General features: G+C 45.6%; 1 protein-coding gene across 1 annotated transcript in view; it reads right to left on the reverse strand.

The window, feature by feature from the left end:
- Positions 1 to 2,742: 2,742 nt before the first annotated feature.
- Positions 2,743 to 15,191, reverse strand: part of TPH2 (tryptophan hydroxylase 2) — a 67,501-nt gene continuing 55,052 nt past the window's right edge. Inside the window, exons 9-11 of the mRNA XM_066633678.1 lie at positions 10,023 to 10,118; positions 3,018 to 3,151; positions 2,743 to 2,917 (exon numbers count right to left, since the gene is read on the reverse strand). Of these exons, the coding sequence (XP_066489775.1) occupies positions 2,743 to 2,917; positions 3,018 to 3,151; positions 10,023 to 10,118 (405 nt within the window). The remainder of the gene's footprint in view (positions 2,918 to 3,017; positions 3,152 to 10,022; positions 10,119 to 15,191) is intronic.

The raw sequence follows: 15,191 nt of genomic DNA on the forward strand, positions 1-15,191 counted from the left end.
TGGATAGAGGCTCGCCAAGGGCCGCATCTGGCCCCCAGGCCAGGGTTTGGAGACCCCTGTATTAGATGCATATGGAATTAGGAAACAGGAATCCGTTCTTTTTAAATTCATATATTACATGGAGAGAGAAGACAAAAAGGTGTTTCAGGGCTGTGTAATTACAAAACACCTTTGAAATATTTGTCCATTTGCGTATGGTATCCTATCCATCCCCTGACAACCATTTAACTGAAATATGTGTTCTTCACAGGCCTGCATAAACCACTATTCAGCTGAGTCAGAAGAGGACCAAAACATACAGACACCAGAGAGAAAAAAAAAAAAGCCTTCATTAAGCAAGAAAGAAACATGGTTTCCACATACAAGAGAAACTAAAACTTTGCAGATGGTTTTTTTTCCTCCAAAGTTCTTATGGGATGCCCAGCAGTTGTAAAGAAAAAAAGGAGGGGGTTCTTAATGGGAAAGAAGAGTCATTTTTAATATACCGTTTTTATTATAAGAGAAACAAAATCAATGCCCGCTAAGATTTCTCAGTACTGTGTTCTATGACATGGGATTTGTGTGTGTGTGTGGGGGGGGGAAATCACACAATCACTGAATAACTCAGTGATTCTGTTAAGGGATCATCCCCGGGCCTGCAGATAATTTGCAGGCTGGATAGTATCAGGCCCTGAAGCCTTGGCCTGACTGAGCATAGCATCATGGGAGTGGCTGATGCAACACCAAGGCAGCAGGGACTGTCACCTGGTATGTCACCCCACAGTGACTCAGCACATCAGCAGATAATGGCTTGCTCTGATTGGCTGAAGCGAGTATATACTCCAGCCAGGGCAAGCTCCCGTGTGGCAGATGCAGAGCGGATTTTGTGCCGAAGGCTACGTCAGTGTGTTTCGTGACTCATGTGCTACTGGACTGTTTGCTTATCAAGTCTGCCTTGATCTGTATATACTGTACATAGTAAAGGACATTTGGTGGATGACATCTGCCATGTGTCGTCTTCATTCCCGGGAGTGCTGCGGTCTGGCCTTGGGAGATAATCACGCTGAGCGTTGGGCTGCTAACTCACTGCAACAGATTCACAACCAAACGTGTGAATTGACTCCACTGAAAACCACTGTGCAATTGAGGTGATGGTGAAGTGTTGGGTGGAGAGGACTGAGGGCCCAATCCTATCCAACTTTCCAGCACTGGTGCAACCACAATGCAACCCCGAGGTAACAGAACAAACATTCCCTTAGTTTGAAGAGGCCTCTGTGACTGTCTCCCCACCACAGGAAGCAGTGCGTGCCCCATTGGCACTGCTGCACCAGCACAGGAAAATTGGATGGGATTGGGCCCTCAGCCACAAGCAAGTCAAAACTTGCAGTCAACACAAGGAAGTTAACACTGCAGTATGAACCAATCCCTAAGCTCATGTGAACTGCTGGCGACATCTAAGAGTTGCTCGTTTAGGTCTTCTATTGGAGTTGCTTTTCCTGCTCAAGGCTCCTCTTGAGGTTACTCCTGGATCTGGATCTGTTCTTAGAGCAGTGGATCTGCTCCTGGATCTGTTCCGTAGAGCTGTTCCCAAACTTAATGTCACGGTCATGGTGCCCTTCTTTATCGGCAGCCTCTTTTTCCCAACTCTCCTCGGTACCACTTTTGGGGATTGTGCGAGATCTCGCATGATCCAAGATGGGAGCGCCCAGAACAGCTGGGAAGAAAAAGCTGCTGAGCACACCCCACAGCGCTCCCATTTGCCACTGCACCATAGTACACTGTCCTGGAAACCACTGTCTTGGAGGCTCAGACAGCATCTATTACCAGCACACCATTTATCAGCCTTGGCTGTGCAACTTCTAGAGAAGGTTGGCCTAGCCATTCTTATACATGGCTTGGTGACTGGGATGGACTCTGCTGCAGTATAGTACTGTACAAGGTGTTTCCTTTAAAGACCATCAAGATCCAGAAACTACAACCAGTCCTGAATGTGGCAGTTTAAGCTGTTTGGGCCTAGGGGATATCTAAGAAAAGGCCTCCTTCTGTATGAGCCTCCCAGTGTGCAAAGGTCATTGGGGTTTTGCTTTGAGTATGACCATTGCTTGAGATCAGATTAACTGCAACAAGGTGCAAGGCTTTTGGGGTTGTGGTGCTGACCTTATGAAACTCCCTCCCAGATGAAGTTAATCATGCCTTTTTGCTTATGGTCTTCAGGAAACCAGGAAAGGCCACCTTAAATGCAGAGGTCATGATGTTTTTATAGAGCTCCTATTGTGTTTTTCTTACTCTGGTTTTTTTTTTTTTTTTATCGCTGTGATGACTTTCTCAGCTGCCCTGAGGGCTTTACAAATAGTCATGCATTAAGGTACACATTTTAATAAATAAATATGTGTGTTCCAGTTCATGGATTAGCATGTTAGTTATCAGCAGTGGCATAGCCAGAGGGGGTGCAAAGCACTAAGTTTTGCAGGGAGTCTCACCGCAGTGTGCAAGCGGCCCCTCCCCCTCCCCTTCAGAGTCATTCTGGGTGGCGGGAGCAAAACGTAGGGGCTGCTTGCATGCTGCAGTGAGGCTATTTTCAGAACGTAGTGCTTTGCACCCCCTCTAGCTATGCCACGGAGTATCGGCACACCTGAAGCTACGGTTAGATAGAACTAGACACTGAGCAAACGCAATGGCTATGCAATAGACAGGGAACGGACTGCGTAATAGGTCATAGCCTCTCGTAAAGGTAGTAGCTCCAAAGCCACGGCACTGAAGATATCAAATCCCCAAATATCTGTTCATTTTGCTTAACGCATCACACACAGTGTTCAGGTCGCTCCGAAGATCTTGGACGACGTTTTCAATACTTCGGGTGTCTTTCAGAATCTCAATGCTTTGGGTGTAAGGGTTGAAATAGACTGAAAAAGGACGGTTGATTGATTTTGCAAAGTCCCTAAAATAAAGAAGGAAAATTAACTCCGATTTCTGCACATGCAGATAAGACAAAATGAGATTTAAGGAGCTGTTTTTAAGGGTCAGGAAAAACAACTTGCCTCATCTTTTCTTTGGCTTCTTCAAAACTTTCAGAGACAAAGTAGGCTTCCTGGAAAGTAGTGATAAGGCATTCTTGCAAGCAGGTTGTCTTTGGATCAAATGTTCTCACTTGGGCTTTATCAGAGAGAGCATGCTGGAAAAGACACAACAGCTGCTGTTAAATTATATTATGAAACTCTAAAGTGCCTCTATGAGCCCAGCTTTTGTACCATGGAATGCTCTCAAACAGTTGCTCATCTTGCATGTTTTATCCAGAGTGGTCTTTTATCATAAACAGAGTAAACTGATTTTCATTTAAAAACCTATTAGTTTCTACAAAAGGTTTTTTTTTTTAAAACTACATAATATTTTTTTTAAAAGCCTGCCAAGGTATGCTTCTTCCCTATAAGAAGAAATGGCTTATCAGATTGGAAGAGGAGAAGGTTATCAATAAATATTCCAGATAAAATGAAGATAAAATGCAGCCACTGTAGTGATCAAGATGGAGCTAAAGACCAAAGGGGAAGTGACTATTGTGTCTGTCTCCCCTGAGTGTCCGCACTAATGGGGAGGAGTTTACTAGTCAGGAACCGCTGAAGGATTTACACTGAATTGGATTTGCAATCAATAAGGTGGCCCGTTCCATACCAATGGGTTGACTTTGCCTTCGGTCATTTATTTATTTATTTATTGCATTCATTTAATGGGGGGGGAGTCAGGACACTTATCATTTCCCCAAAGCAGAAGCAATCATTTTCATCCATAGAGGTAAATTTAATATACTCCATGATTGCAAGCCCCTTCCAAGAACAGGAGGAGTGTTCCGTTCACACAAAAGGCCCTTTCCACTTACATAAGGACCCTTTATGTGAGCTGGATGTTCCTTTCATCCTTAGAGGGGCTTGCGCTCATGGAACAGTTACTCGGGATATGACCCTATGTCATTTGCCACACAGCCAATGTAGCATCACGACAACGTATGTCAGATAAGATCCATGCATATATGATACCTTCCATGTATATACGATGACCAATGTACTATGTTTGTTTATTGTGTCCTAATACGTAATAAAGGTCATAACCCTCCTACCAAGTTCTATAAAAAAATGCATTCTTTTTATGCTTTAAAAAAGCATTCTATAAAAAAAAATGCTGCTAGGAAAGAAGACATATATATATAGGGTCCTACAGGCATCAGAGGAAGAGAACAGGATATGCAACTATATCCAATACAGCTATTAACGGCCCAATCCTATGGAGACTGGATGCCCGAGGAATGAACGTTGCGCCAGCAGCAACTGCTTTATGGCTGTCGTAAAGCAGCTGTCGTAAAGGCTGTCGTAAAGCAGCTGCTGATGGCATGAGGTACCTGGCCACTAGCAGGAAGGCTAGAGTAGCCTCCTGCATGTTGGTGGACGGCTGAAGATCCACTGCAGGTAGGCTGGTGGGGGAGAAGGGATGCAAGAGGGCAGGGCGGGATGGGGTGGTGATGGGGTGGGGAGGAGGGCTGATTGGGTGCAGGAAGGGGGCAGGTTCAGCAGCACCTGCCAAATCCTAACCCCCTTTCCGAGCCAGATCTGCCATCCTGGGTCAACATGAACCTATGCCAGATATAGAGCTGGTGCAGCTTCGAGCTGGCCCAAGGCAGCTGCTGGGGGCTGAGGCATGTTTTGCAGCTGCCTGTGTAAAGGGTGATGACTGCACCACGAAGGGAAACATCTGGAGAAATGGAAGATTTTATGAGTTTCTCTCCTAGAATAACACTTGCAGAAAAAAAGGTCAGTCTACCAATGTAAACCGTCTTGAGTCTATGAGACTCAAGTCTACAAGGAAGACGATGTATAAATACTGCAATAAATAATACTACCAACCCAATCAGCTGGTGGGAGAGTTGTATGGCTACCATCAGCCAACGGTGTAGCTAGAGGGGGTGCAAAGCACTAAGTCTACAGGTGGCCCCTCCCCTTCGGAGCCATTCTGGGCAAGGGGAGCAAAATGGAGACATTCGGAATGACTCCGAAAGGGAGGAGGAGGAGCCACTTGTACAGCATGGTGAGGCTCCCTGCAAAACATAGTGCTTTGCACCCCTTCTAGCTACTCCACTGCCATCAGCGAGTATCAAGGAAAGTGCAGACAAGCACAAGGTCAGTGGGTTTTATTTCTGAGTCATGAAGTGAACTGATGTGAGACATCTGATGCCAACTGAAACCGACATGCACATCTCCGAGCAAAGTTCTTCTGCTAACCCACTTTCTTTAACAAAAAGGGGAGCAATGCTCTAAAATGTTACTGCCCTTTGAACTCGATTGGGCCCAGTGGGCCTACAGTATGTAGTTTTACGGTTCCCCTGTTCTGCCTCCCTGCACACAGTGGAAGTTGCCACAGCCCAGAACATACTTAAAGAAAAGCACAGTCAGAGTTCTTTTAAAGGCAAAACGGTTGCTAGGCAAAGACTGAATTGTGCCCTGGAGTGGCAGCATCAGCAGCTTTAAAGGGTTTCCATTTAAATGGTATTAGGAGTTCAACGAACACTCATATCTGATACACTGTATGTTTTCTATTGCCAGGGGAAAGTGTGCTCCTCTCTATCGAGATGGAGCGAAAGAGTAGAGAAGTAGCTTGCAATGTACAGGGGAGGGGAGGTGAGGTGGGAGGCCAAGCAATTCCTCGGGAAAGGCCCCATGTGAAAGACAAGGGAGAGCAGTTTTCACACACCTTATCCTATCTTGGACAAGAGCGTAACAATACACAGCAGGAGACATACATTTGGTGGCATAGCTAGAGGGGGTGCAAAGCACTAAGTTTTGCAGGCTCCTCAACACGCCGTGTAAGTGTTGGGCAGGAGGTCTGGTCTAGAGGGTTGAGCCTCCGTTTGCCTGAAGATAACATCGCCAGCTCGAGGCCACCAGCACCGTGAATGGCAAGACCTTGAAGCAGCTGACAAGCCCAGCCGAGCTATTCCACCTGCTCTTGGAGAGATGATGCTTGTCAGCCTGCGTGGGAGGAATCTGGAGGCCAGAACGTGATAACAGACCACAAAAGATCCATCTGAAATGTTGTGGTTCTTGAAAGATAGAACCTTTCTTTAATTGTAAAAATCCCTACGGGGATTTAGAACAGCCTGCCCATGTAAACAGCCTTGAATTAAAGTCTGAGGAGAAATCTGACGACCAAGAAAAGGCGGTATATAAATACCTGTATTATTATTATTATTAAGTGGTCCCTCCCCGTGCAGGTGACATATGCCTCCATTTTGGTCTAGCTGCCCAAAATGGCTCCAAAGGGGAATTGCTTTGCATGCCCTCTAGCTACACTACTGATCTTGGGGGCTAGCACCATGCAGTATCTTCCTGCTACTCAGCAGAAGGCCTGGAGATCTCTTTCCTCCTCACCCCACATTCTCCTTTTTTTATTTTTTGTTTTTTTAAACTCTGTTGGTGCAATAAAGCCAAATTGTGCTCCTAAAAATAAATGTTTTAAAACTTGGGATGTGGCATCTTTCCTGCCCCCCCCCTTACTTTACAAAAGTAGCCATTTCCCACATTTGTTGTGCAGACAGGCACTGTGGCTTCTAAAGGGGGGAATAGTGCTATGTGGAGTGTCACATGGAACCCTGTTCTACTAATTTTGCTGCCAGCTGACTATGGAACACAATGCCTCTGCAGCGTGGAAGGTCCCTAGTGGGGAAGCAGCCCTAAGTTCAAGCCCCTGCTAATGGTGGTTGGCAACCTTCTGTCTCGAAAGACTATGGTATAAGCCTACAGCACCTGGTATTCCCAAGCGGTCTCCCATCCAAGTACTAACCAGGCCTGACCCTGCTTAGCTTCTGACAAGATCAGGCATATGCAGGGTAACAGTTGCTGCAGAGACTGCTAGCATTCTCATGAATGGCTTTCCTTCATGAAACAGTTTGGTTTGCACTATGATTCTCTCTCCCATGCATGTCCAAGGACCACTGCATTTGCTAATGACTGTCACTGAAGCCCCTGTCTTTGGCGCCAAAGGCCTGGGCTGCAATAAAACAATAGTATTTATCAATTCATGTTGATCAAACACAAATGTGAAAGGAGGGAGGGAGAATCAGACAGGAGTGAGAAATGCTGTACTGCTCTCGCTGTGGTTCACCAGGTAAAGTTGTTTGAGGTCCTGCATTGATTTTAATTTCTTGTTGTTCTGGGGGAGAAAATAAACAACTGGGAAAACGCGCATTTAACTGTTAAAGTTGCTTATGCTAGTAGTCATTTTCAGACTACGTGTGCTGATGTTACCACAAAAGTTTTATAGCATCAATAGAATTTTATATATTATTTAGACAAATGGAAAGAGACTTTCTCGCAGTAAAAAGAGCCATAAAATATACACCAACTATCCAGTTTTTGTTGTTCCTGACATAGTTGTTCTGTTGGAAACTTCCTTTTTATGGGTTCACTGAACTTGGACTTAAATCCAGCCCACGCTTGTTTTATCTAATTTCAGCCAATATTTGGGTTGTGAGCACTTTTCAACAGGAAAAAATGCTTCTCCATGAAAAGGAGCCATGTGATATAGAGGAGCACATGGCATAGTCGAAAGCTCAGTGCTTTTAGGCCACATCTGGTACTCATAGATATGTAATTTTAATGCATTTGGTACCAGCGGGCAGCCCAATCCTCAGCTGCCCAGGGCGTGCGGCTGCAGTGGCCCCAAAAATGGCTGCCGCCACATCCTGCGTGCCTCAGCCTGCCGTGGGCGGTGTCTCGGGAGAGGGGGACTTTTGTCCCCTTCTCCTGGGTAAGGGAAGCAACCCTGCAATGGGGCTACTCACTTTACCACCAACCAAAAGGTCAGTGGTAAGGTAAAGCCGTTCGTGTAGGACGCTGAGCCCTACACAAATGGACAGGATGCAGTGGAGCTCTGCCTCTCTGCCTCCCCGCTCCTTCCCCCTGGCACGCTTCCCACCCACCCTCTCTCCACCCTCCACCAGCCTCTCCCCTCCCCAGAACGCCTCCTTCCCACCCACCCCCGCCCTCGCTTACTGTGCTGCGGCTCAGTGGTTTTGAGACTGCCGAGCAGTGGAGGCCAGGCCCCCGCCTGGCATTAGCCTGGCACTAGCCCAGTGCTGGGTTAGCATGAGCGGTAGCCCGGCGGTAGGTCTTGCAGACATGCCTTACGGCACAAAGCTGCTGCACTGAGCTCAGGATTGGGCTCTGAGTCATAAAGGTCTCATAGAAATTATATTTAGTGCTTGGGCAGGAGGTCTGGTCTAGAGGATAGAGCCTCCATTTGCCTGAAGATAACATCCGCAGGTCGCCAGTTCGAGGCCACCGGCACCGTGCGACCTTGAAGCAGCTGACAAGCTGAGCCGAGCTATTCCATCTGCACTGAGCGTGGGAGGATGGAGGCCAGGATGTGTGACCAGATCAGAATGAAACACCTGAATGTAGTGGTTCTTGAAAGATAGAACCTTCTTTCAATTATAAAAATCCCTATGGGGATTTAAATAAGCCTGCCTATGTAAACCGCCTTGAATAAAGTCTTGAATAAAGACCAAGAAAGGCGGTATATAAATACCTGTATTATTATTATTATTATTATTATTATTATTATTATTATTATTATTATTATTATTATTATTATTATTGAGTATCCTTCTCTGCTCAGCACAGAACACATACTGTTTAACTCAGTGGCTCTCAAACATTTTATTACTGGGACCCACTTTTTAGAATGAATCTGTTGGGACCCACCAGAAGTGATGTCATTAATCTGGAAGTGATGTGATCGATGGAAGTGACATCATCAAGCAGGAAAAATTTTAACCCCCCCCCCCCATACGACAAAATTTAATTAATTAAACAGTTTACAATAAGCATATTTTAAATACATTTTGAAACTTAAAGAACTCTCCTAACCCTCTCAAGCAGTTGCTGATCTGTTTAAAAAATATTCCCCAAGAATCCCAAATGCTGCAATCCTATCTACACTCACCTGGGAGTAAGCTCCATTGACTAGCATTGTTAAAAGCATATACACGGTTTATTAAACCTGTTAAAAGTTTCAATCCTGTTCACGCTTACCCAGGAGTAAACCCCATTGACTATCATTGTTAAAAGCATAGACATGATTTAAAAGCCTGTGAAAAGTACAGATCTTGACATTTCCCCAAATGCAGTAACATACCATGGTAGTATCGAGTCTAATATATTAAAATAAAATACTTATTGAAACGAATGGGGGCCCACCTGAAATGGGCTCACGACTCACCTAGTGGGTCCCATTATTTGGGAAATAATGATTTAATTGCATGATTTGGAATACTTTCCTCACAGGTTGTGCCTCATTCTCCATCTAAGGCACAACCATCTCACATCCCAGAGGCTGATTTACACTCGTAGGCACCACTGACTCCCTTCAGATGCAAACAAAGATATGGTTGCAGACACATCTCCACTTAAAACAACAGTGGTCATCACTGTAGGAAAGCGTGTTCACAAATTTGATGAACACCAATTTAAAGGTAGAGTTCTATGCACAGAAGCAGGACTGCAAGAGAAGGCAGTGACACAGCATTGCAGCTGGACCCCACTGTGCCTGCCAGATCAGGTAAGGCAGTGGTGGAGGTGAGGAGAGGGTGGACTGGAAGTGGGCAAGGAGAGTGGAGGAGCAGGGATAGGAGTGGATTCAGTGGCAGTAGCATGTGCCAAAGCCTATCCTCTCCATTTGGAAGCTCCCCATCCAGTTCCTCTCCTTGGACATAAGCTACCAAGTGTATGTTAAGGGAGACTCAGGTGGGCACCATGTCTTACTGGGAGGAAAGGACAAACGTTTAAGACTTTTTATGAATGTATAAATGTTTTATACTTTCTTCCCTCTTGCCCTAGGTTACCCCCACACACACACACACACACACACACTGCTAGACACAGCATGGCTACATCAGTGGGTAGGGTAGAGGATAGGATTGGGCACTTAGAGAGCTAATTTCTGTCCAGGAAATAATTTTGTCCAGAAATAATTCTATATAATCATTATTTACATAGGCATACCTTGAGTTCTCCAATGGAAGACAGAAGACCTGCCCCGTAAGCCCGTAGTTGCCCATCTTGCTTACAAAGGCCAAATTCAATGGTGAAAAAATAGCACTGTAAAAAAAACAACAATAACAACAGATGGATATAAAGACACACACATGTTCTGAACAAGAATGTCAACAGTGCATTCACTTGCTTCTTGCACCACTTCTTCAGAATTCCATGCTTTAAAAAAAATAAATCAAAAGATTTATACAATCTGAAGTAATCCAGAGTATATTTCCAGGCTTTTAAAGTAAGTTTGTGATCAAGGATAACCATGATTCAGCCCTTCGCATGTCATTTCCTACAAAAAGCAAAATCAGCAATATTCTGATTTATTTCTCTGGTTCCTTCATCAATCAACAGTATTTATCAATCAATCAACAGTATTTATATACCGCTTTTCAACTAAAAGTTCACAAAGCGGTTTACAGAGAAAAATCACATAACTAAATCGCTTCCTGTCCCAAAAGGGCTCACAATCTAAAAAAAAAAGATTCATGTATCTAATAAGAAAGAAACATTATAAGAATCACCATGATTCACAAATGAAAGTGCCTATAGCCAAGGCAGGACACCCACAGAAACTATAGGTGAAAATGTTATTTATTTTACTCAGAAGTAAGCCCATTTTGTTCAGTAAGACTTAGGCTGCCATGCAGTGAATCCCAAAATCTCTTGTAGAGTTTGGACCGCTGTAAGTGTGTGAGAGGGTGGGGTGACGGCGCGATGGCACTCCTGGGAACATGCTGTTGCCTGGGAAAAAGGTCTTTTAAAAAAAAAAATTGCCAGGGACAGTGCGAGCTCCCCCAGAGCATGCAGGGACTCCATGAACCCCTTTGTAGGGTTCCCCATGCCTCAGAAATGCTCAAAATGGCTATCACGACCCACTTCTGGTGTGCATTGCAAAACTGGAAGTGGCTCACAATCACCGTTTTGAGCATCTCTGAGAACATAAGAACATAAGAACAGCCCCACTGGATCAGGCCATAGGCCCATCTATCCTGTATCTCACAGCGGCCCACCAAATGCCCCAGGGAGCATACCACATAACAAGAGACCTGCATCCCTTGCATCTGACAGAGCCCATTTCTAGAATCAGGAGGTTGCACATACGCATCATGGCTTGTAACCTGTAATGGATTTTTCCTCCAGAAACTTGTCCAATCCCCTTTTAAAGGCGTCCAGGCTAGACGCCATCACCACATCCTGGGGCAAGGAGTTCCACAGACCGACCACACGCTGAGTAAAGAAACACTGAGACAAGGGGAGCCCTGCAGAGGGGTCCACAGGCTCCCCCTACACTCTCTGGAGGGCCGGCACTGCCCCCGGTAAGTTAGAAAATAGCCCTTTTCCCCTGGCAACATTGCAATCCCAGGAGTGCCATCACAGTCACCTTGCCCCGTAAGGGGGCAGTGACAGGGCTTCCCTGGCTGAGGCATGCCTCAGTTTGACAACCACTGCTGTAATCCTGTCTCACCAAAGCAAACACCTCTACCAATAGGTGTTGCAAACTCGAGGAAAGGGTGATGAAACCCTTTTCCCCACCACATAATCTATTCATTAAAAAGGCACAGGCTACATTTACGGCAGACAGTGCAGTCAACGTGACGATTCCTGAGACTATGAAAGAAGCATCAGAAGAAGTGGAAAAAATAACAAGGCCCATCTATTACTTCTGAATGAGAAATGCCCTCGTGGTACCATTCCATCACTGCCCTCTTGGTCCTAGTCAATACTCTCCTGCACTGCCTCCCCTGATATAAAGGAGAGAGAGAGAGAGATCTGGATATTTTCCATAAATTGACAGCACCCAATTCCAAACCCTCAGATGACTTCCTTCAGCAAACTCTGGGAAATGTAGAATAATATGGGGAACACTGGATTATTTCACTCGAATCCAATAGACTGTTTGGTTGGCAACCTTCAGTCTCGAAAGACTATGGTATAAGCCTACAGCACCTGGTATTCCCAGGCGGTCTCCCATCCAAGTACTAACCAGGCCTGACCCTGCTTAGCTTCCGAGATCAGACAAGATTGGGCATGTGCAGGGTATTCACATGAAGGGTTTCCAGTAGCCAAGTAGGGGCCAAATCCTATCCAATTTTCTAGTACCAGTGTAGCTGAGCCAATGGGACATGCGCTGTGGTGGGGAGGCATTCACAGAGACCTCCTCAAGGTATGAGAATACTTGTTCCTTACCCTGGGTCTCCATTGCGGCTGCACCGGTGCTGGAAAGCTGGAAAGGACTGGGCTTTAGAACTTCTGACTCTTCCTTTGGCCTGACCTCCATGACTTGTTGCAAAGGGCTTTTGATGCTTTCCTCAATTCCAGAGGCCATTTTCCATGCTAATTGGTAGCTGGAGCTTGAGGAAAACAAATCCAAAACCCCCTTGAGCTTCCAGAATACATATCATGATTCTCCAGATTCTGGCTACGTCCTATACATTGTGGGTAATTTTATTTTTTTTAAGAATACATGTCTGTATTTTGAATCTGAGCATCAAGCAGATAGTTTTTATGCCACTGTGGATGCTATGAAATGCTTACAGCTGCAAATTGGTTATACAATTGATGGACTGCTGAAGAGACTGTCAGACGAATTAACAAAAGCAAATGAATGGTAACACTTCTGGGGAGGGGGCATTTCAATAAAATGTGGGGGGGGGGGACACATGTGATTTCACTACTGCATATGCTTGGTGTTGAACCCTATTCCCTGAGGCACTATCCATGATACAGAGAGAAGGCACCCTCATCATGGGGTGTCAATCATAAAGTCAGGGGGTCAGATGTGGCCCACAGAAACTCTTTATACGGTCCCCAGTTTCTCCTAGCTCCACCACCAGCTGCTCTCAGCTTCTAGCTGTCACTGATGAAAGGAAATCATGCATGATAATTGGGCTGTCCCGTACCTTGAAAATGTGATCAAGGTTTGCATATTTTTTATTCTGTCATTTGCAGCCAATGAGTTCAAAAGTACTTCTGGTCATCATCTGCTTAATGACATCACTTCCATCTTAATGACATCACTTCCAGCCCTCAGGAGGCATCTTTGGCCCACTGTGTGAAATTTGGGAGGGAGTTTGACACCCCTGCCCTAAGCCATTCAGCAAGTCAACAGTTCCAGTTCAGTTCCAGCAACCTAGTCACTGAGGCATGCAATTTCCTCCCTTCGTTCATTTGGGATTCTCCGCATTCTCAGTATTCTGATTATAGCTAGCCTTGACATAATGTTACATTGGAATGGTGACCCATGCAAGCTCGCAATCTCCTTACCATATTTATTCGTTTGCAGAAACAAGATATCTCACTACCGGCCAGTGGCATAGCTAGAGAGGGTGCAAAGCACTAAGTTCTTCAGGGAGCCACACCGCAGCGTGCAAGGGTGTGGCTCTCCCTCAGAGCCATTCCAGGCAGGGGGAACAAAGCAGAGGCGTACACCAGGAATAGCTCCGAAGGGGAGGGGCCCCTTCCACACTGTGATGCGCCTCGCTGCAGAACTTTGTGCTTTGCACCCCTTCTAGCTACACCACTGCTACCCGCCAAAGATGTTTAGAAAGGTAAGGCGTTTGTTGTTTGTACAAGATCAATGAGAAGAGAGAACTGCTACCATTATGCGGCAATCCTATGCAGGCTTACATGGGAGGAAGCGGCACTAAATCCTGTGGGACTATCTACCGAGTAGATAGGACCAGTGGCATAGCTAGGGGGGCGCAACGCACTACGTTTTGCAGGGAGCCTCACCACAGTATGCAAGCAGCCCCTCCTCTTTCCCTTTGGAGCCATTCTGGGTGGGGGAGGCAAATCAGAGGCAAATGCAAGCGGTCCCTCCCCTTCGGAGCCAGTCCAAGTGGGGGGGAGCAAACCCACCTGGAATGGCTCCAAAGGGGAGGGGGAGAGGCCGCTTGCATGCTGAGTTGAGGCTCCCTGCTAAACTTAGTGCTCTGCACCCCCTCTAGCTACTCCACTGCCTGGATCTCACAAGAGTCACGCCACACTAAATTCCACTGCCTTATGCCTATGCCGACATTACTCATATTTGAGGAGATAGTCTTTGATTAGCCTGTGCTCTGTGAGCATTTATAGATAAGCTAAATATAAAATGTCCAGATGGTAAAACGTAATTTGTGCCTGCCATCTTCTAATTTTATCAATATTGTACGTTTCAGGAAAGCCCGTCCAATACAAATATAAGGTTGCAATCTATTTGCCATCCACAGAGCCTGGGGTAGATTTCAGCCGCTCACAAAGCTTTCGTTCGGCCACATACTGAGGTATCTCACCCAATGCTGCCATCTTCAGATCAATGGTCTTTAATGCAATTGTTTTAACCATCGCAGAATATTCAGCACATCGCAGCTGTGACCACCCTGCTTTGGAGAACTGTTCCAGCAACAAATCATATTGATTAGGAACAAAAATTATACCAAAGTATCGGATTCACATTTTTAAACTATCGTCAAGAAAAAGCTCCCATCAAACTTCACAGTACAGGCATTCCTGTTAATTCCTTTAATTACACACGCTCACCAATTTTTATCATTCTCTTCCCATGCTTAAGTAAAAACAAACACCTTCGTCTTAAATTAAAAGGAGTAATTAAAAACATTTCTCAAGCCAAGCCAATTGTTACGTGTCTTCTTTTTGAGATACTCTGGTTTTTACTTTTGCTCTATTTACGTAATTCTTTCTTTCTCGGTCCGTTGGGTCAGGGGGTCTCCAAACTTTTCGGCACAAGGGCCACATTGTATATCTGACACGGTGAAGAGGGCTGGAATATAAATAAATAAATACATGAAGAACCAATTACTGCACATGCCTGATCTCGTCTGATCTCGGAAGCTAAGCAGGGTCAGGCCTGGTTAGTACTTGGATGGGAGACCGCCTGGGAATACCGGGTACTGTAGGCTTATACCATGATCTCGGAAGCTAAGCAGGGTCAGGCCTGGTTAGTACTTGGATGAGAGACCGCCTGGGAATACCAGGTGCTGTAGGCTTATACTATGATCTTGGAAGCTAAGCAGGGTCAGGCCTGGTTAGTACTTGGATGGGAGACCGCCTGGGAATACCGGGTGCTGTAGGCTTAGACCATAGTCTTTCGAGACTGAAGGTTGCCAACCATCTCCCTATACTGAACAC

This window comes from Tiliqua scincoides, chromosome 7 (genome assembly GCF_035046505.1).
Source record: "Tiliqua scincoides isolate rTilSci1 chromosome 7, rTilSci1.hap2, whole genome shotgun sequence".
NCBI lineage: Eukaryota > Metazoa > Chordata > Lepidosauria > Squamata > Scincidae > Tiliqua > Tiliqua scincoides.